The sequence below is a fragment of the Opisthocomus hoazin genome, chromosome 8 (assembly GCF_030867145.1).
Source record: "Opisthocomus hoazin isolate bOpiHoa1 chromosome 8, bOpiHoa1.hap1, whole genome shotgun sequence".
Classification (NCBI taxonomy): Eukaryota; Metazoa; Chordata; class Aves; order Opisthocomiformes; family Opisthocomidae; genus Opisthocomus; species Opisthocomus hoazin.
Genome location: NC_134421.1, coordinates 59,065,107 through 59,089,770, shown reverse-complemented (window position 1 = coordinate 59,089,770; position 24,664 = coordinate 59,065,107). Strand labels below are relative to the sequence as shown.

Below are 24,664 nucleotides of genomic sequence, written 5' to 3'. Positions count from 1 at the left end.
AGGCAAGCCCGTACACAAGGGAGCCATAGCACAGCATGGTGAGCTAGTATTTCTCACACCTTTGCATTACTTTTTTGAGGGTCAAAACCTCTAAAAAAATATTTAGTTCAGTTTCATCAAGTTTTAGTTGGAACAAGTATTCTGTACTCTCTTTTCCTTAAAAATGAAATATGGATTTTCTGTCTCTCAGTTGGATCCAGCATTGGAAGAGTGAATGCCAGAGACAAGGACTGGCCACCCAGTGCCATCACTTATTCCATTGTAGCTGGAGGAGGCACCAGGGATTACACAAACTTCTTCTGGATCAGCCCAACCACAGGAGATGTGAAGATTTTAGGTAGATTAGACTATGAAACAACTCGGAAACACATTCTCACAGTGCAGGCCTCAGACCAAGAGAAGACTGCAACAGCATCTGTGAGTAAATTCACTCTACTTCTCCCCCTTTATCTAAATTTTTCTCTCTTCTTCCTGACAAGAATGGCAAGACACTGGGCAAAGCACTTTGGTCTGTAAAAGGCAAGTCCACTCTTGCACAGAGCTGTATATTATTCAGATGAAAGAGGTGTTGTTCACTCAGTCTTGTTTTATTTCTTACAAAAGGGATTCAAGTAATACATATATAGTATATAATATTTTTAATGCTGTGTTTTTTGTTCCTAAGTCTTTTTTTCTTATTTTACCTGGGCAGTGAAATTGTTTTCTGTGCCCTAGACAATTTAACATATACTTTCTGGCTACGTATGTACTGGAAAATAGAAAAAGAACAGGGTCTTACAGCCAGATAGTACAAGCTAATTTTAGCCATGCTAGTGCCAAGTCCTTTTTGGACCCTTTGACCCTCAAACATATTTTTTTTTTGTATGTGACCTTTTTTTCACTGCAAAGTACCCAAAGAAATGCGAGAATCATGTTGCAGTCCATCAGATTTGTGGTTTCATGGAGTGGGACAGAGGGGATGTGCTGCATACGTTGGGGATGGGATGAGGGCTTGGGCAGCCTCTTGGGATAATGTTGGAAGGCCCACCCAGTACAGCAGTATCCACATGTCCTATTGGGGATGGATCCTTACATGTGCCTTCCCCTGACCGTGATCTAGTTTTGTCCCTGATGGTGCTGTCTGGCAGGAGCCAATAGCATGCCAGGGACCATGATAACATGAAACAGTAGGGTTATGCTCAAGCTTGCTGTCCAGACCTATTTTATTCAGAAGAAAAAATACAGATGGTATATTCACAAAGGTATTTTATAGTCACTTCTTTCAAAGAATCCAGGTGTCCTTCATATACAGACTCCTTTTTACTCCTTTTCACGTCTTCTCCCTCATGACTGCCTTTTGTCTGATTTCTGCACATCTGTTGGGGGGGATATAGGTACTAGGCCTGCTTTCTATTGCAGCCAATCACCACCCACAGAGATGCTAGGTGGGAGGTATTTAGTCTCTTTAACATCTATAGTATTTCAAGGTGATGATTAAGGAAAATTTAGCATCAGGAACTTTTAATGATGACAAGTTTATCTGTTGTCTGTTAAAGACCAACAGACATTAGAGGGAAGAGCTTTAAGAAGGGTAACTTTTGCTCTCAGTGAACTAATCCCAGCTGACATTAGGCACATCTGGTGTTACCTGGGGTACTCCTAGCCACACAGAAGGCAATTACCAGCATTTCTCTCTCACAAGGAACAGTCTATAAAGAGTCTTCCTTCCTTCCATGGATCATGCTCTGAATTATTATTAAATACGCTAAGAAGCCAAACTAATGACGGTGAAGCAATTTGAGAGGTTTGGAAGGAAGTTTAATGAATACGTGGTACTATTATTATTTCTCATTCTTACTATGACACAATTCAGGTGATTCAAATAGTCAGACACATCAGCTCAAAACCCACATGGTTTATGAAGATGGTTCAGGTTAAGCAACCTGTTCCCAGAAGAGTGCTGATCACAAGAAGAATTGAAGGTCAAATGATCACAGACGTTTTCCGATAGAAACTAGTTTGGAAGGGAGGTTCATTTCTCTTCAACTGCTGTTGATCACAAGAGCAAAATGGGCAAAGCCAAACAGTTTCTGAAGTTAATAAAATTCTGGCTCAGAACAGTAGAGGAGCTTCAGCTTGCTATTGCTCTTTTATTTCAGGTAACTGTCAATGTTTTGGATGTAAATGATGAAGAACCAGTTTGTTCACCCAATTTCTATTCATTTCAAATCCCAGTCAGCTTAGCTGTTGGGATCAATATTAATGGCTTCCGGATTGAATGTCAAGATCGCGATTCTGATCCCAGGTCTTTCCGTTACTCCATTAATGAAGGTACTATGTCATGGTGTGTGAGCTGGGAGCAGTGCAAAAATCAGTGAATGCTGATGGTGCACTTTGATTTGTAAATAAAAGTCAAGGAGAGTTTGTGTGCTACTTCTCATGGTGAGCTAGTTGTGATCCACAAGTTCTGCACATCATTACTTTGCTGCTTACTAAAAGAGATATCTTTCCACAAGTTGGCTACAGGTGCTACCACCTAGAACCATTCCCTTGCAAGACTGGATTGCCTACCATGTTAATTAATTGGCAATTCATTACATAGTTGACAAGGACTTTAGAAGAATGAGCTGGAATGATATGCAGGGTCAAATTTCCCTTTGAATTACATCTGAGTAAACCTTGAGAAGTGATCATAGAATCAGCATGGTTTGAGTTGGAAGGGACCTTACAAATCACCTAGTTCCACCCCCCTGCCATGTGCAGGGATACCTTCCACCAAACCAGGTTGCTCAAAGCCCCATCCAGCCTGGTCTTGAACACTGCCAGGGAGGGGGCAGCCACAGCTTCTCTGGGCACCCTGTGCCAGTGCCTCACCACTTTCATTGTAAAGAATGTCTTCCTTGTATCTAATCTAAACCTACCCTCTTTCAGTTTCGTAGGTACAATTGTAGGTTCTGTTGCTTTGCATACCTTACCTTTATATGCTGGTACACAGTTCAAAACAGCTGAGCAAACCTGCGTGTCCTAGGTCCATGCTGTGTGCATTAAAACCCCATTTTAAGATCGTGTGCTTGAACCTAGTAATCAGCTGCATCCACCTGAAGAATTGCAGTGATGCTCAGGTTCACAAAAAAGGGAATGCACTCTCTTGGGGCAATTCCTTTTTTTTTTGCTGAGGTAGCTGCTGAGAAGGAGGGAGCCTATTGTCCAGATGACAGCAAAAAGCTGTGAGCATAAAGAGAAAGAACTTCTGTCCTACTGCAACCCCTTAACGCCACAGAGGAGCTCTGCAGCAGTGGTATTTACACTTGAGCCCATACAAAGGCTATGTTTGTATTAGTAAATTAGAGTCTGAGCACAGGCCCAGTTTTGGCTGTACAGACGTGAGCTGTGCCATGCAGTTGGCCTCTGCGCCACAGAGCAGCCCGTGGCCCATTTTGTGTTGTACAACAGACATGGTCTTCAAGGTCACTTCAACTCTGGAGCTCTAGAGGACAACAAGAGCAAACCAAAGCACATTTGGTGCCTTTTCATGGCTCTGATCTCTCACATGTGTGGTATGCTTGGAGCTTAACAGCTGGGGCTGGCCTGCCTGCAGCCCAAGCCTCTAGAGGCAATTAATGTCACCCAAGTCACTAGCTCTTTTCTGACAGACCGATTCAAAGGCCTCTGGAGATGCTGGTGGTGTCCATGTGGCCTGGGGGCACTCCAGGGACACCCCAGCATAGGAACAAGCCCTCCAACAGCATAGGGTCCTCACTCCAGCTGGGTGCTGCTGCTTCTGGGTGCTCTCCAGGCTGTAAGGACAGGTCCTTTGGGTGCCCCCTTGTGTGCCCTATGACTCTGAAGTCTTTCCACAGCCTCCTCTCAGCTGTGTCCCTGTAGAGGGTCTTATTCCATATTTGAATGCTTTTATCACTGTATTGCTTTATCTGATTTTATGTAACATCAGGAAGATTGAGGAGCCATTCTTGTCAATGATATTTCACTGCACAGGTGTAGAGTGATCCATAACAAGTTGTCAACAGAAACCGATATTTTTGCTTGTTCCGCACATTTACTTTAATGTGGGATTGTTTTTCTCTTTAGTTCCTGTTTTGGCATTGTTTGTGTTTTTTCTACTGCTTACAGGAAATGTGAACAATCATTTCACCTTTTCACCAAGTGCCGGCTCCAACACATCTCGGCTGATTCTTGCATCGAGGTTCGACTACGAGAGCGGGCTTGATACAAACTGGATTTACAGACTGCGCGTCTATATAACAGATGACAATTTACTGTCTGCCAGGGACAGAACTACACATCTAATTAAGACTGGAACGGTGACTTTAAGCATCAGAATTATCCCGAACCCAACTACTGTCATTACCACAACAGTAAGTTCACTAAAAATTATGTTCACCTCGGTGGTTCTTTCAAGGACTACTCTCCATGGGAGTGAAGAAATTTGGGTAAATGTATGCAGAAGGAAAACAAAAACCTACAGTGGGTCCAGCTCTGGGAAGTGCTGAGCCCTATGCTCATACATTGAAGCCAAACATGGTTGATGTGCTCGGGGTCGTGAAGAATTGGTCCCAGGTACAGAGGCATAACATGTGGTTTTTATTTTAGTTTCTGAAACAAAAAGGGCAAGTAGCCAAAGGACCAGGCATGCTGCCATTACCATGTAACTGGAAAGTTAAAGATTTTGCCAGCTTTATTTATTCTTTTTATTAAGGAAAGAACAGGGGTTAACCTTTTCTTGAGACCTTAAAACTACCTCATGCATTTTGCACTACCTCTTTTTTTATTCATAGCTATTTACCCCACCAGCTGCCTTGCACTTGAATGTGCTTCTTTAGTGGCAGGACACATTAATCTGTGGCTCCTGAAGTTGGAATAGGCAACAACAACAACAAGAAATCCTTATCACTTGGAAGGGGCTTTTTTCTGTCCCTGAGGTCACCCCCACATTAAACCTCGAGCTGCCTGTCAGGAGTTGAAGCTGTTGTGCACAGCCTCATCATGTCGCTGAGGTTTCAGCAGCTTTCAGACAGGCAAAGCCAGAGGGGTGGGATGGGTTTTTCCTGAGCTCCCTGCCCATATGGGGGTTCATAGGTGATCTGGGGAAGCCTGCACAACTTTTGGCAGCTGGGGTGGGATCTGATCTCGCACAGCCTGTGGAGCTGTGGGCCTGTGTCCTAGCAATACAGTCTACTCCTCCACACAGCCATCCCATGCAAGCTCTGGCTCACCAGTTTCATTTTGGAGTTGATTTTCATCAGGCTGGTGCATGACATGAGGAGAGCTGGCTTTCGTCCTGCCTGCAGAAGCAGCACAGCTCTGTCCCCTTCCTTGTGCTGGTGGCTGCCTTCATCCTTTGCTCCACCATCTCTCCATCATCCAGAGTCCACCCGTTTTCTGCCTGCCTGCAGATGGCATTACCCTTTTCTCACTTGCATGCAGGAATGAAAATACAAGGATGCTGGTCAAGGGGTAAAAGAGTTATTCACTGTAAAATGGTCCAGATCTGCTAGGAACTACTGGTAACTGAGCCAGAACTGGGGGATTTTGCACACAGCCCATGCAAATCTGGATGCTTCACTACGAAAATGCTTAAATCCAAATTTGCAGACTGATTAATAACCCTGTTTTTATCTAATACTGTGTTGGGAAGGAATAAATGGTTTTCTCACAGCCTTCTCCCCCCCCTACTTGATGTAGAAATTAAAAGTTAAGCTGAATAACAGAATTTATTCTGTATTTCTTTCCCATGCTTTGTCACAAATACAAACAGTCTAGGCCACATACCACAACATTAAATCTGCCTCCCCAGAGATATCAGCCTTAAACTTTCAGTCTGTTTTCCAGAAGAGCGCTTCCATTACATCAGCTTTTCCTATCACTACTTGTTACATGTGTTCGGTGCAGCAACTTGGTGAATCAGATGCTAGAAGGCTGGTAGTGTAGAAGTCCCATTACAAAAAGTCACTTGTGACTCCAATCCCAGTGAGGATGGAGCGGTGGTGGTGATCTTGAGATTATCTGAGAATTTCTCTAAGGGCTGGATATAGCTTTTTTTTTGCAAGGCTACGTAAGTTTTTTTTAAAGGTATTCTTAAACAGGAAAGAAATACATGCCCTACTGAATTTCATACACAGTGTGATTATAAATGTCTTACAAAAAATTAAAAACTTCAGTAGACAATCAAAACTAATAGTACCACACTAGGTAATGACCTAGGTAGAGCAAACAAGTAATTTCTGGTCCGTGTGAGGATAGCTTCGTGATGGGACCTTGATGAATGTGTTGCTAGTGCCGAGTGAAGTGCCAGCTCAGAGCTGTGTCTCCCGGCACTCGGGAAGATGTGGGAGATTGAAACGCCTCAGGAAGTGTGGTTTTCCCTTTTGAAACAAGTCACAGGGAAAACAAAAGGAGTGTCATTCCTTATTATACAATAGCCCAATTCCTCGTGGTTCAGATCCTCTTACACAGGGGGCCAAATGATCACTGCAGGGAAGATGACCTACTTCCAGTTTTGCCTTACGTAACAAGAAACCATTATCACAGTAATGGCAGTATTCCCTGAACTTGCTCACCCTCCAACAGCATGCTTGCAGCTTCTCAGGCAACCTGAGGCTTTAAACCCCACCACAGCACATTTGTTTTAATATAAGCCACTGAAACATGATCTGGAACCTCTTTTTTACGTCATGGGTGTGCTCCGTTTCACCTGCCTTTGGTTGCCCCAGGAGCTTGGTGGTCCATCTCTCAGTTGACTTGGTAGTCAGCAGGCAGGTACATGGGATGAATCACTGTCTCCAGCAGACACTGTCTCCCTCTGCCCATCATCTGCAGAGCCCTGGGGCAAGCTTGGGCCAGGTGCTTCACTGCAGATGTTCAACCAGATGAAAGGTGCCGTTGGTGTCAGTAACTGTACAAGTATGAGGCCTTGAGAATCTTTTCCTATCTTGTTTTAAAAGCCTGGCTTCACTGTTGTGACGAAAAGGGAAAACCTCTACTCTGAATCAGCGTGGTACGTGCCGTTCGTCATCACCCTCGGCAGTTTGCTGCTCCTTGGACTGCTGGGGTACCTGGGGTTCCTGCTGGTGATGTGGGTCCGCACCCGCTGCCCTCCGGCAGGCAGAGCAGACGGCGCGCCTCTGTGAGTCCTCCTGAATGTCACTCTGGGGAGGTACCCAGCAGCACCCGGCAATGACACAGATCAATCAGGCCCTTCAGCAGTAATGAAATCGGTGCTTTGAATATTTTATAGCTGCATGCCCTTCACTGTAGTAACACTATTACTGGCTACAGTGATATTTGATGCTAATTATATGAAATCAAAGAAAAAGTGTCCATGAAATTTAATTTCATGGATTTAATAACAGTTTAACAAATGCATTAGCTGAAGGTAACAGTGGAATTAACAGTTATGACCTCTAAGGACAGCTACGCTCATGAGGCACAGTCTGGGTCCGTGCCTGACTATGCTGACTAAAAATACAAACATTTTTTGTTTGTATTTGGCTCCCACTCCAAGGGAGCTCCCATCTAGGTAGTTACTGGATACATATTCCTCCCTTTCAGCTACGGATCCCAGACTCCTTTCCAAACCTTCACGCTCATGCCAAATGCTATTTTCTGGCAAAATTCCTGCATATTTCCTGGAGTTTTACCCAAGCCCCTTGCAAGGCCCTGGCCCATAAACATTTGCGGTACCTCCAAATGCTCGTGCTTGGCAAAAGCCACGGAAGCACCTGGGACCGGCTCTGGTTCATTGTGGGAAGTGGCAGAGATCCCCGCTGGCTGCCTTCTCAGCACGCTGGAGCCAGACTGCCTCTGCATTGACTTTTTACTTCACAAAACAAAAATAAGCAGCACTTTAAGTGGACTGGGATTAAAAAAAAGGATTTCTATAAGTATTCTGAGGGTTTGGGCCTAAATATAGAAATTATACTAAATGTAAAGAGGTAATATATGACTGTGATCATAATTCAAATGGTGCGTGCAAGGAATTTAGCAATTTGTGATAAAAATGGCGAATCTATCAGCATATAGCTTGCCTATTGTTATTACTTATTAATAGGGCAAATGATTCATCAGGAGCCAGGCTCTCTCATTAAAAAACAATTTCTGTATGTTCAAAAACATTTACAACCCAGCAAATATGTTAAAAGGTATTATCTGAGGACATGAGATCCAAAAAATTGACCTTCCTCCAAGGATGGAACTAGATGACAATATTTGAAAATGTATTTTTCCAGATTATATAAATCCATCATGCTATCATCATTAAGACTTTATTTTTTTAATATCATGCCTACTTGGAGAGGTGTTAGATCAATAATTGGGGCTGTTTTCCTGTTTGAGAGCAGCATTAAATCATGCAGACCTTCAGTGAAAGCAAAACCAGAAACCAAATAAATCAAGCAAATCCTAGAACTCAAGGAAACACATCCTTCTTGCCAAATGAAAGACAACAAAGCATGATATTTTTATATAGGCAAAAGTATGAGATTTGTTAACTTCACTCAATCTTTTTTTCATTACAGGATAAATGCTCCAGGTGTGTATCTCTTTTCTACATTTTAATAATTCACAAGAACACCTTGTTTATGATTCAGTGTAAAATTTGTAAATCTATTTCTAGACAAATAAATTTGACCTGGTGGAAGGGTACTGATATTAAATAACCCTGTCTGATTATGGGAGGCCTGTGTAAGTGACTTCATGGCCCTTTTGGTCTTCAAATCTACTAACTATTAGGTAAAAATCAGATTCAGAGTAGCCTGGTATTCTGGCATGGATGCTAAAGAATTACTGTATTTTTCACATGCAATTCTTATGCTATCTCTTAAAAAATAATCTCATCCCTCTACAGTACCTTCAGAAGTCCTCTCCACTCAAATTCTCTGTTTTCTCATCCCTTCATTTGCTCCCTTGACACCACCATTTCATGTACCTGAAGATTTATTTTACAGTATTGGTGCTTTTAAAGGGGTTTGTGTAACTTAGCAGGGGTGTAAGTTGCACATAAAAACAAAAAGTGTTATTTTAAGCAGTTGTGTTCCTTTTAGTCCCATTAGCTTTCTGCTAGCAAGCATGGCTCTTATGGTCCCAGTAAGACCCTGCTTTTATAACTCCCTCTCCTCAATCAGTATCTCCTAGCTTGAAAAATCATGACTAACAAAACCCAACAAAATTAGCTGTTCTCTTGGTTGCCCAATTTGAGACTTTTCAGCATTGGCTGGTTTCCAGAAAATAGATGTTTGATGCTTTCTGAAAAACTCATTCCCAAATGCTGGGCAGCGAAGTTCAGACAGAACAGGTTTCCCATCAGTGCTCACGTTGAGACCCATCTGCAGCATTTCAGAGTATTACACGCCTGGTTGTAAAGTCTGTTGGTGGCCAGGCATACGGTTTTCCAAGGAGCAAGGAGTGAGCAAGAAGAAATCATAGCAACTAGTTGGATATCATGCACAAATCCATGCTGTCGAGATGCCTGTGTCACTGCTGCCGTCTTTGTTTACATGTGGGATGAGTTAACAGTGTGGTAAATTCACACATAACCAAACTGTTCTTCAGTCTGAATTTGACTTGACTAGTTCTGCAGCACTTCCCTGTTTTGTCTCCAAGCGCATGTTTGAATGCACAGGCTTTGCAGCTACAAACATTAATGGAAAAAAAAAAAATCTACATTTGTAGTTCAAATATGCCCAAAGGGGAATTTTATATTATTTAGAAAGGGAAATTTGTTAAAGAAACCATTGTTATTTATCCAGTACTGAAGGGATAAGACTTTTCAGGGATAAACTTTTGATTAGTCTTTGGCAACTGTGGATTTTCACTCCAAAATATTATGAAGGAGTTTGCTTTTTGAATAGTATGAGGGATCAACCTTTGAAAAGAAATAAGGCTTACTTGAGATGTCTCAGAAGTTGGGTACCAAAAATGTCTATTTGTTTGAGGAAATCTTGGTTTTAGTGTCTATAGTCACTGTCAGAAAAATTTTTTTCTTTTCCATGTGCATTTTCGCTTCTGTAGAAAAGAAGAAACCCAAGAAAGAAGTGGTTATGGTAAGTACTGCTGGCCTCAAAACAAACCCGTTTTCCCAGCCCCATCAGGCAATATGATTGTAGGACCCTTTCTATGAAAAGTGCCTGTTTTCCAAAGAGCATATAAGAATGATAGACGAGGAAAAAAGGATTGCCCCCAAATGCAAAACATTTCAGTGTCCCACCTGGTCTCTGTATTTGGAGGCAACACTGGGTGTGAGAGGTGCTCACCCACGCTGTGGCCCCTTTGCTCCCAAGTGCCGAATCTCCAGCCTCTCTGGCAGCCCTGTAGATGGGAGGCCTGAGGGGCCGTGGCCAGAGAAGCGATGAGGAGAGGAGACTTGCTGCAGCCACAGAGGCAGGAGGAGAAGTGCCCCAGCTTCACTGATGGCAGCACTGGGCTGCTGAGACACCCCTGACCTGTGCAGCTGACCCTGACCTGCCTGAGTGCAACCAGTACAGTACAAAAGTGTACTCAAGCTGTAGAGAGTTTGGTCTTGGTAAGCAGTTTGCAGAAAAATGCGGTAGTTATTTCCACTGTAATAGATGTTTCTTTGCTCCTAGATCTTGGGGCTCTTTCCGTTTTCATAGGCATTGTAGCATAAAGGCTGCAAGGCACTTTCATTAGTGTACTCTCCCTCCCCAAGTTCTTCAGAGAGGGGATTCCCAAGCCTTCTCCGGGTGGAGGTAACCCTCTTGTGCTTACACACATGGAGGCATTTAGCATGTTAGACCTTATTAATTCTCCTTTGAATATCTAGTGGCAACACCCTTACACCACAAATGGCTTTTGTTGCCAGTTTCAGTTAAACCCAGCCTGCAGGAATGCAATATACAGGTCATACAAATGCACCTCCATCCATGTCGGTCACCGTTTCCAAGTCACTGCTCCTCCTTCTTACTTAACTAATTCACAGAATTCATTTCACAATTTGTGTCTCTTCACAGACAATGACAAAGCTAAACACTGTGTTCGATGGAGAAGCCAGAGACCCAGGTAATAAAAAGCAATTAACAGTGAATATGAATATTTGGCTGGAAACAAACTGGATTAGTTGATTTAAATATGGTTCGACATTTGCTTTTCAAGTTTCAGGTTGGCTGTTTCCAAGGAGAATGGGAGCTGTATTTCACAGATAGTGAAAATCAAGACAGTTCCCTAGTAACATTTCCAACGGTAAAATACACTTACAGCCCTTGAAAGCACACATCCGATGGGCAGATTATTCACTGCTCCTCTGCTAAACCTGAATATATGGATCTGGTATAGAAAGGTGGGAGGGGAGGAGGAATTTGCTGCAAGCCTCCAGCTCTGGTGCTGTCATGGCTACGTGGTTTCACCCTTCCCATGTCTGGGAAATGGCCAGCAGATTAACATAGCTGCAGATGTACTGATTTCGTCTCTTAAACCTCTCCCTGGATGCAGGGTGGGTGGGTGAGTTACTCGCTCCTGCACAAACCTCCTCCCTTGCAGCAAGGGTGCATTGCTGCTGTTTAGCTAACGCTCGAGCATTGCTTGTTGGGCAGGAAAGGGAAGGTCATTTGCTTTTAGATACAGTTGTGGTGCTATCAGCTGCTGAGTGTGTCACCAGGCTCTAGCTATGCTAACTCTGAGCATATCTGATTAGCCAGCTGGGAAAAGTGAAATTAAGGCAAAAGCTCGGAAAACCAGTATGACCTGGAGTTGTAGTGCTTATCCCCTTCCCCAAGTGACGGTCGCTGTGCTCTGCAGCAGGGTTCATTACAGAAGAATGTTTCTTCTAAGGGTTGGTCTGCCTTACCTCATCTTCCAGAACCACAGCTCCTGCCAGAGCCCTGCACCGTGATGCTTGGCCTGGCCTTAGGGTGCCCAGCCCCGTGTCTGATGGCTGAGGGTCCCTGTGTGGAAGGAGGGTCTGGTAAAGTGTGAAAGTCAGTCAAAATAAGTCTTTAACAAATAGATCCAAAAATAGGTCCGAAACAATAGGTCTAAAAATTATCCAGAAGAAGGCAGGCTTGCTTCAAGGCTTGGATTCATCTGGCCAAATTTCCACACAAGTGCCTGTACCTTGTGTTTCCTATTAGCTGGCTCGGAGATGTCGGATGCTGTGAGCTAATGGGAAGCACTAGGCATGGGGACTTAAGTAGAATTTGGGCAAACAAATGAGACCCTACTGTGCAATTAAGTCCATCCACAAGGCTGCTCAAGGCTGGTTTGGTCCAGGTCCAAGCCCAGCTGCTCTTTATGAAGAGATCTGGACGGATGGGCTCTAAAGTCCCTGCTTTTTCCCTGTGTAACTGCATTTGTAATGTATTAAACATGGATGTTGTCTCGGCTGCTGCAAGAGCTACTTCCTGGTGTTTTCGCAGGATGGCTGCTGGCTCTCTTCCTCAGCAAACCTGACCACACCAGACTTCAGGATATCTGAGCCCATCCAAACTGCCCTCCAGAGCCATAGCGTTTGCGTCACGCCTGACACAAACATTAAGCTATAACACAGCAGAGAAATGTGTCCTCCCAACGCCTCCTCTCCATGGCTCATCCCAAGCCCTAGAGGATCAAGTGTTGGCAGTTTGGAAATGAGATTTAATATTTCCCAGGACATCATCTGTCGAGTATAACTAGGAGGAATGGTCAGGATCTGCTTCCTGATCTGTGCTGCTTTAGCATACCTGCCTTGTAAGCAGTCAGAAAAAAATAACATGTAAAGAGATCCAGTTTCATCTTTATTTGCTCAAATTGTATTGATGTGTCAGAAACCATTAATTCTGATACAAACTGTAACATAGTGACACGTAACCACCGTTTCCTTCCAGGCCTTAATGGTCTTTTGTTTGTCTCATATTAATAATGTTTAATTACAAGAAGTGCCACTATAACTCTTGATTCTCTGTTTAGGAAGAGACAGTTATTTAGACCGTGAGGCCATCACACTGGACATGTGGCAATTTTTCCACCTGTCTCTATGTAGTAAATGAAGTGAAAGAGAAGATACTTGCTTTTAATGTACAAGTAAAAACTACCCATAAAATCTGAAGAGGGACAAAAGTCTTTCTAACAAGGAAAGTTATCCATGTGTGCTAAACAACCCAAATTTAACAGTGTTTTATACATGTGAGGGAAGCACGTACTTGCACAAACAGAAAATACATAGTATTTCACTGTAGTAATGACAATGTGCACAGAAAGCCTGGAGTTAGGCATTGTGGGCAAATGGAGAAACAATGCATACAGCTGAAGCTCATTTGGGATCCCAGATTTCCAAATCTTGGGTCAGCCTAGATGACCTGACATTGTCTGGAAGATGTATGTAGCATATTGTGCTCCTAGCAGTTTTTGCTACCTCAGGTAGGCAACTCTACTTGAAAAAATAGGCACAGACATATGCAATGGCCTTGCTCAGCACAGCCAAAGGCAAGAATTTTGGGAGTTGTAACAGCTAAGGACCATGGATGTGTTTGTTACAGTGCCCATGTTAATCCGTGGTAACTGTAACTTGGGTAGAGATAAGAGGATGATAAGAAGGTCCTTATTTTTTGGAATAGGAATGTTTTGAATATTCCTGTTCCCCAAACCACAGAACCAGTTTTTATACTGATAGGATAGCATCTCCCTTGCGCGGCCACTGTGATACCCAGGTCCCCATGCTCGCCTGAGGAATTGAGGCTTTCCCTCTTGGGCTACCTCCCCAACTCAGCTGATTTTCCAGGTGCTTCACGTTTTGCATTTCAACCCCATCCTGAGAACTGTCATGCCTTAATCTGCTAAAGCAGGAATGGTTTTAATCAGTTGTCTTTTCTCCCTTGCAAGTTACTGGCAAAATGTACGAATTCAATACACGGTCAGGGGCCCGGAGGTGGAAGAAGGACGACGAGCCCCGTCAGCCAGCGCCGGCCGTGCAGGTAACATCCAGTACCACAGACGATAGCGGCCAAGGGACAGACAGAGCAGAGGCACCAAGCAAAAAAGAGATTTCAGAGAAGAGGAAAGAGCCGACTGCAGAGAGAAAACCAGCTGCCAGACTCTCAGCTGGTCAATCGGAACACCAGGCGAGGATGGGCTGAGGTTACAAAAGCAGAAAGAGGAGTCTCAGGACAGGGGGTTATCCTCAGCAGCCCCCTACGGCAGATCCTGACCTTGTCTCCCAAAACGTACACTGTGTTGCCGTTGAGCCAGCCTTAAATCAGAGTGCACGAGACTCCAAGGCACCTCCAGAACGACCCCTGCTCTGAACAGCTGTCCTGGTTTCAGCTGGGATAGATTTCATTTTCCTGCTGGTAGCTGCTGTGTTTTGGATTTAGTATGAGAAGAACGTTGATAATACACTGATGTTTTTAGCTGTTGCTAGGAAATGAAGGACTTTTTTCAGTTTCCAGCATTCAGCTAATGAGCAGGTGTGCAGGAGCTGGGAGGGAGCACAGCCTGGCAGCCAGCCCAAGCTGGCCAATGGAAATACTCCATACCATAGACATCATGCTCAGTTGATAAGTGGGGGTTGGCTGAGGGGCAGGAATCTCTTTTTTTTCTGGGAGTTTGAGCTTTTCTGTGAGTTCGGTCTTTTTTTGGGAGTAATCACTGCTCAGGGACTGGCTATGAATCAGGTGGTGCGAAAGATTGTATTGTGTATGGCTTGTTTTGCATATTCATTATTATTATTAGTAGTAGTAGTAGCATTTCCTCTGTGGTGTTATTAAACGGTCTTTATCTCCATCCAGAAGTTTTCCCTTTTGTCCATTTCTCCTCCCCATCCCACTGAAGGGGAAGGGTAGGGGTGAGCAAGTGTCTGTCTGGTGCTTACTTGCCGGCTGCTGGGTTAAACCCCAACAACAGCCAAAGAATCAGGCATGATTTTCTCTCTATACATCTCAGCTGAAAAACCTAAGGTGGCCATTGCTGCGTAAACTAGACCCAAAGGCAGGATGAAGCCGGACTTACCTTTTGCAGCTGCAGGTAGCAGTGGGAGAGAAAGGGAGGACGTGAAAGAAGGAGAAGAGGAAATGAAAGCAGAGTCACGGACAGAAGTGTACGCTGCCCACTGCTCCCAGGCTACAGCTGCTGGCAGTTCCCTCCTGGAAGAGCTCTGTGCCCCCAGACTGACAGGGCCCCATCCCCTGAGCACCTTCGCGGAGCGCAGCGCACACACGGACACGCTTTCTCACCGGTGAATGGGGCCTCCTCTCCCTGCTGAGCAGCAGAATGGGAGAAAAGCACATCAGGGTTGAAAAATTTGCTGCTAAAAGCAGCTAAAAATATTTTCATTCAGTACTTCATTTCAGCCCTCCCTCACCTTCCCATCTTGCTGCAGAAAAGACCATGACTTGAAAGTAGTTTTGGAGTGGAGAAAACCCACAGCTTGTTACGGTATCGCAGCCTGTCATGTCAACGCTTTCAGCTTATTTATCTTTTGTAACACTAGCAGCGTTCAATATCTTCGCCTTTGGTATTTCCTCTGGTGTATTTAATGTTTTACAGAATCAAGTGGAACACACTCAAAAGAATAATGACAACAAACACATAGAGTGAAATAATCTTTCCTGATTGTGGGCACGTATAATGTAAGTGCTATCTAAGAACCTGATATAAAACAAGCAAGCCCAGGAAATTATTTAAATCTGAAGAAAATTAGTTATAAATGATGACTTAATACTCCTTGCCTTGGCTTCTTTTCTTTCCTGATTACAAAAAGTTTTTTTGGCATCAAGGGACTGATATCAGGTGGCAAAAGAAAATACTCGATTTAAGTCAAGCAGGGACAGTCCATGAAGATTTTATCCAATCTGTCACATGCATTGTTTTTTGTCATACAGTGGAGGACCTGGATGGAGAGGCTCAGGGTAATTTCACCGAGGATCCTGTACTTTACAAAGCCACCTGTCACGGTGCTGTGACTCTTTGCTGTGCTCCAAAGGAGTGGTTTGGCTCAGGAACAGCTTCCCTTACAAACACCAAATGCCTTCAGTCAAATGCCATTTCATTGCGCAATCAGAAACCCAGCATGTCATGAACGCCACAGTGATGGAGATAGGAGAGAGTGATTTACACTCTGAGCATGTAATCAGTTTACTGCGTCTGTGACGGTTGTTATAGTGTTGTTTGGCCCTCCAGCACTAACAGGGCTAGCCACACATTCAGAGCTCCAACCCACCTTTGTTTGCATTCGTTTGCTGTAAATACGACATATTTGATTTCTATGCAGGTGGTTTTCCAGCCACACCGGGAAATTCTGCGGTAAGTGGTAGTACTGCTGTAACTCTGATCTTTCTATCACTCTGACATCAAGCTGCCCACAGGCATGCCTGGCACCTACAAACATTACATCTTCATTACCTGAAGAAGTTAACTGCATTGTTTTCATGATGGGAAGACACATAGTCTTTTCTATTTATTTCCTGAGCATTTCTCTAGGGCAGCAGCTCTGCTTGCTTGATTCCTCTCACTCTACTTTTGCGATTAAGAGATAATTAGCTCTTTTATAAGGGGAGGCAGAGACGGGCTGTATTGTCAGCCAGGAAACCTGGAAAAATATGGATGAAAACTCATCTTTCTTTACTAGTGTTCCTGCTGCTGAACTGTACAAACTTCTTTGCTTCCTTCTCAGGAAAAAAAGACCCAAACAGCAGAGTAACACAGTATCACAGCTTGCTTTCAACATCCGTGTATGCAAACAGTTTGTCACGGTCAACACTGTTGGTGCCATAGTCTCCCACAGCTGGCCAACAGCTGGGTGAAAAGCAGCTACCCTCATAGTGATGCTCACATACCTCCAAACAACTGACTGCTCTACAAAGCGGCACCATGCATCTAAGAGCTGACACTGCCCAGGGTACCTCCATCCAGTTGAGGTGAGCTTAGCTTAGTTGGTGCACTCAGCCTTCTGGGGGCAGGTTCAGACAAGACAAGGCATCTTCTGAGTCCCATGCGACTTGCTGCACAGGGAAACAATAGTGCTGAGCATAAAGCACAGTTACATGCTTCCTTACTCACACTGTTGCTTCAATATGTGCAATGCTGATCTCCAGCTCTGACTAGTTCTTCATCCTGATCTTCACTGTAAGACCTTATTTTGGCCATGCACAAAACCACTTTCCTTGCTCAGGATCTGCGAAACCAAGGAGTAACAAGACTTTACTGGAGCATCAGCTTTATGCAAAAGCAGCACAATTTTCCTGTCCGTTGCTCCTACTACTATTGACTTTCCTCCCTGTGAAGGCATCAAGAATGAATTTGGGTCTCACTGAGCCAAAGCACAGCCATTCATTTCTCTGGCCTGTTTTTGGTAGAGCAAAAGCTGAGGAGACAAAACCGACTGACCTAGATGCACACTTACTGCATATTGTATGGAACAATATATGAAAAGATACTTCGAATATATGTAAAAGAAACATATGTTGTCTCATAAAATCCAGATTATAATACTCACACTGTGCAGCACAGCTTAAATGCCAGAAACCTCATCTAATTTTTAGACTAGCTTTTGTGCTTTTTTCATTCAGAACGGTCTTTGAGAACACAGACCCAGTCTTGAAAACTGCCACTAGATGGACTGAGAGCGAGGACTAAGTGCAGGCTCTAGACAATAAAGGCATTTAGTTACTGGAACAGTTCGCTAAGACTGTGAGGCCTTTTCATCATTAGAAGACTTCAGCAGTCAAGAATGGCCACTGTGTGCTGTAGAGGATCAGACCAGATGATGGGAACAGCCTCTCTAGACTTCAACAGCTCTGTTAGTCTCTGTGCATATAGTTATGCGGTGTGAACTTTGGTGCCATTTATTTGAGAGTGATGACATGGATATAAGCTGAGACTGGAAGAGTAAGAAAGGTGCCTGGTGGTTCCAGCACGGTGGCTGGGGGCAGCAGTTCCCAACCTCCAGCAGCCTGTTACATGTTAGCTATAGATTTTATCCAAAGTCTACAAAGATTAGTGTGAATTCTGCCACAGCTTTGGATTGCTGTGTCTCTGCCTATTACACATCTCTGAAGTGCTTTGAGACCTTTGGCTTAAAGTTGTTTTGAAGGTTTTGAGAGTGATTATGAAAGAGCACAGGCCACTTTTCCCGACTGGGTCTAGCTCCCCCAGTAGTTTAAGTGTGATCACATTACTGTTTTTTTGGTGCTTTTCTCCAAAGCGAATGTACTTCTAACGCATAAATGCTCTGCTTTCATAGTGATATTATAAATAGGACTTGCAATAAACATCAGAAGTCTCAGCTTCTGGCCATGTAACTTCATTTTTATCAAGGAATGTGAAAGTGGTGATACTGTATTTGTTCATGGTGTCCAAGAGACCTACACAGGAGAACAGTTTCAGCTGCAGAGATGGAGGATGTCTGCCCAGGAGACTGCCACTTCGCAGGAGCAGGAGGTGGGGCTCGGACCCCCTCAGAGAAGGGGACGGTCACACAAGCAGAACAATCCTTCTTCTCCTGAGCAAAGAATCGCTGCTGGGTTATTTTATGCTATCCAGGTTGCAACACCATAATGGCAATCACGTTTTAACAGCAACACTGACCCCCAGTGGCTCGGCCGGCGGGGAACCAACCAGGCCAGGGGGAGGGAAGGGGCCGGGGTGCGCCGGAACTCGGGAAAGAGGGCAAAGGCAGAAAGAACAAGGAAATTTGAGAAAAACAGGTGGGAAAAGCTGGGTCGTCAGATACTACAACAGAGTGGACACATCCAGAAAGATGATCCTGTTACGGGAGTGATTTTCTTGGGGAGCACACTGGGTCATTTCTGGAACAATCAAGTGCCCTCTTTTCCGTTGAGCTTTTCCCTTCGCTACACGGAATTGAACCCTTCCCTACTGCTGGTGTAAGCCACAGGATGGATGCCCCTGTACTTCGTCAACTACTCTTTCGTATCCATGCAGCCTGGGTGCAGCTAGCAGGCGGGGAAGGATGCTCCGACGTTTCTCTGCAGGGCTACGGACAAAGTCATAAGGAGTTGGATCCAATTCGTTTTCACATTGAGCTTCTTGAACACTCCTCCCTGCAATACTCAGCCTCACTACGTCTTCCTGCTTCAGGCAAACAGTATTACCAGACTGCTATCTACAGAAGAGGCTGAGCTGTCCCCATTGACTGCCAGCAGCCAGGGCTAACCACCTAATTAACCTGCTCTGGAACAGCCTTATAGACATGAGAGCATGCAATCTGCAGCAGAAGCATCTACAAGACCAGACGCCTCCAAAATTCCAGAAAACAAAACAGCAGTTCAGAAAAGTGACGGTGTTCAAAGACAAAGTGGACTCCAGCTTCTGCCAGCGACCTTCTGTCAGAAGCTGTTTCCTATTTCCTACGCTGAGAGACAGCAGTATTTACTTATTATCAAAGATTAAAAGGCAAGGACTAAAATCCAGATGTGCAACCTCACCTATTCAGCTGCTACCCTGCTCTGAAAGTGTCTGAAGAAGTTAGAGACCTTGGTCTGCTGATAAAAGCCTCCCCAGGTGCTTGAGCATGGAATTCTGTGCCTGCTCAGAGAGACCAAAGCCCTGACAGTGTCCAACAGCGGCATATCAAGCTCAGTGAGGAATTTCCAACTGCTTTGCCTGATGCCAGGAGGTGTTTTTAGGTCCTACCTACCCCACCACTCTGCAGGGGCTGAGAGGGATGGGGGGAAGTGAGCAGAGCCTCTGCGTAATGTTCACTGGCTGTCTGCTCTGAGTGCACAGTCTCTGTGGGACAGCTAACTCGCTTTAGCATACCCACCAAAGTACCCAGTGCACAGGACCAGAAAAGCTGCAGCTGGTACCTTATACCCTTTCATCCCTTCTCCCCATCGTTGTTGTGTTTGGCATGAGGGAGCCAGCTGAGATGATCAGCAACGGACTAAAGTGACAGACACTTCAGGCCAATATTTCAGTGCTGCTCTGATAGGTCAGTCAGGACAAAGGTGGATGCTCCCATGGATTTCCTCACACACAGCCAGGGATTAATCAATTCCGTGTTCTTACACACTGCTGAAGACATCCTGCCCCATCAGTGAACCAGAAGCTTCTTCCGTGAGTTAAAAGAGCATGAACTTACCCACTTCACAAAAAGCAGCAGCCAGCATCAGGGTGCCTCTAGCCAGAACTCAGCTGTAACCACTCTGCTGGGTTGTCTTCTGTAGAAGATTCACTGTCCTTTCGGCTTTGCTAGCTGTCGGTCATGACATGTGGTTGCAACCAAGTGGTATCCTGAGGGATTAATCCTGAAGGGACTGATTCTTCACAGTCCTGCCCATTTCGGGGCACCAGCACTGACACATGGCAGGTAAAACTCCGTCGCTCCAGACTGAAGGCCTATTGCACTTGCTATAGATCCATGCAAGCAACTGCACAGCACATAGGAGAACAGGTTCACAGTCTCTTGCAGAAGAAAGCAGAGATATTCCAACTTTCCAGCAGTCCTGCTCTATTTCCAGCAAGGTTGAAATCTCTGGAGCACCCACATTGGTGATGTGTAAAAACAGCCAATCGGTAAAGTTCAAAATTAAATTATTTCCTTGATTAAGAACTTTCAGGGCCTCAGGAGAAGATGGGAATACAGACCCTTTAGCTTTTTTTGATTCAGCAATGCATTTCTCAAATTCATGTCTTGGTCTAGCTTCATCCTCGAGCTGCTCTTCATGGAGCTGAACACAAACCTCACAGCCTCCGGTGCCTGCCAGTCCTTTCTCATTACTTTTGATACACAGTCTCTGTGGAAACTAAAGCTAAAAATAATCACCCTCATCTCCTCTGCTGGCACGTAACATTTTCTTCTCTAACTGCTTAGTCTACCTGCATTTGAGATCTTCTGGGAAGAGACCCTACCAGTACTATACCCGTTGCTGCATGAGTCCTCTCCAGGGGTACTGCTGGTGCTGTGCCTGGGTCATTGCTTCTGCGCTGTCGTGAAGATGCGTTGCGTGCCACAGTCACTGCTGGAAACCTCTGATAATGCCGAGTACAGCTCTGAGCTTTTCCACCTTGAAGGACTGTATATCTCTTTTTCTGCTTTGGACCTATTATTAGCATATTATGTCCTTTTCTCTTCTCTTCTGCATCTGATCAGGGATCTCTTCTTTGCTGGCCAGCTCAACAAAGAAAGTGAAACATTCAGCTAGATTGCAGGCTGTTTCCACAGTGTGAACGTGACTTGTTTAAGGAGTGCTAGAAGTGCACTGTGTCGGTAAAGAGCCCAAAGACAGCACTGGCCCCTTTGGACAGGACAAGGCTCCCAAGATGCAATACTCCATGAAGCCCTCGCGTGAGAACAGTGCAATTTCAGTCTGAAGGTGTCATAGCTTCCTTTTGCTGTGTTCAGACTAGGACGTTGCATGGCCAGAATAAACAGTTTTTCGTTAGCTAGCCAACATGTGTCCTCTACAGTTTGTCCAGTGTTTCGTTTCTTTGCTAGATACCAAGACTTATGTCATTGCAGGCGGTGACCTCGACCAGCCACTAATGCCACCCAGATGATACTGACTGATCCAGCTGAGGATCAGAGCACCATAAGAGAATCAACAGAGAACCGCCCAAAATATTCCAGGTTACAGGCGCCTCTCCATGGAAGAAGAGAGGTTTCATTTCAGCCCGTAGGACCAGGGGTGATATAGAATAAATATTCTCTAGTTATTAAGTATAATTTAACTGTATTGCTGTGACTGTTGTGGGAAGCAGCTAAATCATTTTGTGCTGATAGAACCAGAGTAAAAGCAGAAAATAACTGCTTTGATCTGAAAATTGCATTTGAAAAGAAAATGCTGAGAAACTTGAAAACCAGTAGAGTCTAGTGGCTCAAAAAAGAAATAATGAAATACAGTATTTTCAATTCAGAAAAAGGGAAAGAAAAGCTGCAGAAGCAGAAAACGCAGAATCCAGTAGAGGGATTAACATGCACGGTGCAGCCATTCACCCTAGAGCAAAGGAGAGCTCCAAGGGAACCTGATCATATTAAAAGTGAAGCTAAAATTAGGTGCTTACAAAAGCAGATCAGGATGCAAAAATTAAAAATAGCTGCTGTATCTGCAGAAAGTGGTGGAGAATTAGGTTTGAAATCACCAGAGGAAGACGATTTAGGGAATGATATGTATAAACGGGAACAGAAAAAGGAGCTGGGAACTGCAGCATGTGTGACAAGGGGTAGCTTACCATCCCAACGCAGAAGGGTGCAGCAGGTAAAACTGCTGCTGCTCTACAAGATAAGAAATGACCCAGGGAACTTGGGACAGATAGCTGCTGGTCTTGGGCCACAGAAAGCAAGCACATCTGTGAACTAGAGTGTGGTCCTTCTAAAGACTACTTCAAACGGAACTGAATTGAAATTAAATGAGCGAATTGATTAGAGCTTGTGTGAAGACCAGCTCATACTCAGATTGTGAGTAAAGGCTCAGTATACAGCTTTCTTGATGACTGCATGAAGTCAAATTGCTGAGCAGACAGGTGAGAAGAAAACTCAGCTGGCAACACTAACATTGAGACACAAGCCAAGAAAAGACAAAGTGTATTTTATGAATAAACAAGGAATTGCTCAGATATTGGCAGGATGTAAAACCAAGTAGAAACACCCATTACTGATGGGGAACAGGTATGTGCAGCTTTCCTGGCAGCAACAGCAATCCATCAGGTTCCTTGGACAGGGGATGGATCATGAGAGCCGGCTGCCCAAACACACCCCCACTATTTGCAACAAGCACTGGTGTAGCAGAATGAGAGAGAACCTACCCAGAATCAGCTAAGAAAAATACTCTGAAATGTTAATGGGTATTATGGGTTTGGTCCAGGAGGAAAATAAAAAGGGGGGAAGTTCCTGTGTCAGCCAAACAGGATCCACAGTGAAATGATAGCTGAACACATGGATAGAGAAGAGGACCTGGCTGAGGCAGGTTTTGTTAAGGAAAGAATGTCAGAAAAATATGGTCTGGGTTAGCATAGATTTCTCTGGAGCCTAGAGTGCTTGCCCTGAAACGAAGGGCAAAACCTTTGACTGTGTCCATACAGGCATAAATTTTAAGGATAGCACCACCTAGCTCTATACTGCTGCCTTCCTCGCTCAAGATGAAGAATGAAATATCCAGACAAGCCAAGCACTACCAAGTGCGGGCAAGTTTTTAGAAGCTGAAAAAGCATAAGGAAAGCTTCTAAAAACACAAGTCAGAAATTCTGATTTCTTTTTCCCTGCTCTCAATACTGAGTGTCTGTAGGGGGGCAGTGTTACTAAGGGCACACCTGGATTCACTGGACAGGCCAGAAGGAAAAGGAATTCCACATTTCAGTCCGTCTCTATAGTACAACTCTGAATAACTGTTGCTAGCATTCGTGGACTTGATCTTAACCTTGAAAGAAACTGCCTTACTTGCTAGTATTTAAGAAGGGGGGATGGACTCCTACCCTGTAGCATTCTTTTGAAGAATTTCATTATTCAGGTTAATATGTAAAGGTGACTAAGCAGCAAAAACTGGCCTCTGACTTTGTGACAACTTTGCTTCAGGCTATACAGGAAATCTGCTAGGAACGAACACATCCCAAATACTGTCACAAGAAAAAAAGTGGATGATCCAGAATGATCCAGAATGTCTGATGTGCAGTCACGACTTGCTTGAGAGTCAGGTTATGACAGCTTCCAAGAGCGAGATACCCTACCAGCTCCCCAGGAGTTTGCAGCAGGGCAGGCAGCCAAGCCAGCACAGTGCAGCACAGCATGACCAATCTCCCCACCTTTACCGGCTGCTCGGTTCTAAGGGATAGGGAAAAATAAAAAGGCTGCAGCTATGCTATGTCCTCGAGCATGTGATAAACCAACAGTCTTACAGCTCTTCACATCAAGGCGGCACTTATCCTCTTTCTTGCCTTTAGTGAGACCTACACACCTACATCTTCCTTTGGTCAGGCATTGGAACAGGCTGCCCAGGGAGGTGATTGAGTCCCCATCCCTGGAGGTGTTTAAAAAAACATGTAGATGTGGCACTTCAGGATATGGTCTAGTAGGCAAGGTGGTGTTGGGTGGATGGTTGGACTCGATCTTAGAGGTCTTTTCCAACCTAAGATTCTATGATTCCGCTGCTGGCAACAGGAGGCATGCAAGCAGAGCCAGAGCCCTGATGAATTCGTTGCACATGACAGAACAGTGCTCAGCTCCAGTACAATGTAAACTACTGCTACTGCTGGCCTGTCAGCTGGCATTTCAGTGTCCTGTCCCCAGCCTGTGTTTGAGATGGGTTCGCTCGCTGGGGTGATAGTGGCCATAGCGATACAGATCCCAGAGTGACTCCATTCAGCACTGTCCACAGTGGCCTCTGGAGATTTGACATGGTCAGATCTCTCTTGGGCTCTAAGGCTTTTCCTCCAGCCTGGTGGCAAAGCTCTCAGCTGCCACCACCACCACACTAGCTGCCACGGCAGGGACTCTTCTGCGAGTCAGCACACACAGGAAGTACATTTCTCAGCGTTGTCACACAGATTGCTGGTCACAGCACCCTAAACCACAAATTACTTTGTTCCTTAAGTACCTCCTAATGCTGATGAGATTCTGTTCCCCACCACGGAGTTCGCTATTGCTATCCCATTCCGACTCCTCAGCTTCCTTTTCCTTCACTGCCACCACCCAGCCTTTCTTCCTGCCGTGGGTTTCTGATTGCAGTTCCTCTCTCTAGTGCCACACCATGAATTACGCTTTATTTCACTCGCTAGAGCTGGGTAACTA

General features: G+C 44.7%; 1 protein-coding gene across 1 annotated transcript in view; it reads left to right on the top strand.

Moving 5' to 3' along the window:
* CDHR3 (cadherin related family member 3) overlaps nucleotides 1–14,068 on the top strand; it is a 39,940-nt gene extending 25,872 nt beyond the window's left edge. Inside the window, exons 12-19 of the mRNA XM_009933782.2 lie at nucleotides 191–417; nucleotides 2,139–2,310; nucleotides 4,111–4,355; nucleotides 6,942–7,123; nucleotides 8,514–8,527; nucleotides 10,006–10,037; nucleotides 10,965–11,013; nucleotides 13,807–14,068. Of these exons, the coding sequence (XP_009932084.2) occupies nucleotides 191–417; nucleotides 2,139–2,310; nucleotides 4,111–4,355; nucleotides 6,942–7,123; nucleotides 8,514–8,527; nucleotides 10,006–10,037; nucleotides 10,965–11,013; nucleotides 13,807–14,060 (1,175 nt within the window). The 3' untranslated portion in view covers nucleotides 14,061–14,068. The remainder of the gene's footprint in view (nucleotides 1–190; nucleotides 418–2,138; nucleotides 2,311–4,110; nucleotides 4,356–6,941; nucleotides 7,124–8,513; nucleotides 8,528–10,005; nucleotides 10,038–10,964; nucleotides 11,014–13,806) is intronic.
* Nucleotides 14,069–24,664: the final 10,596 nt, after the last annotated feature.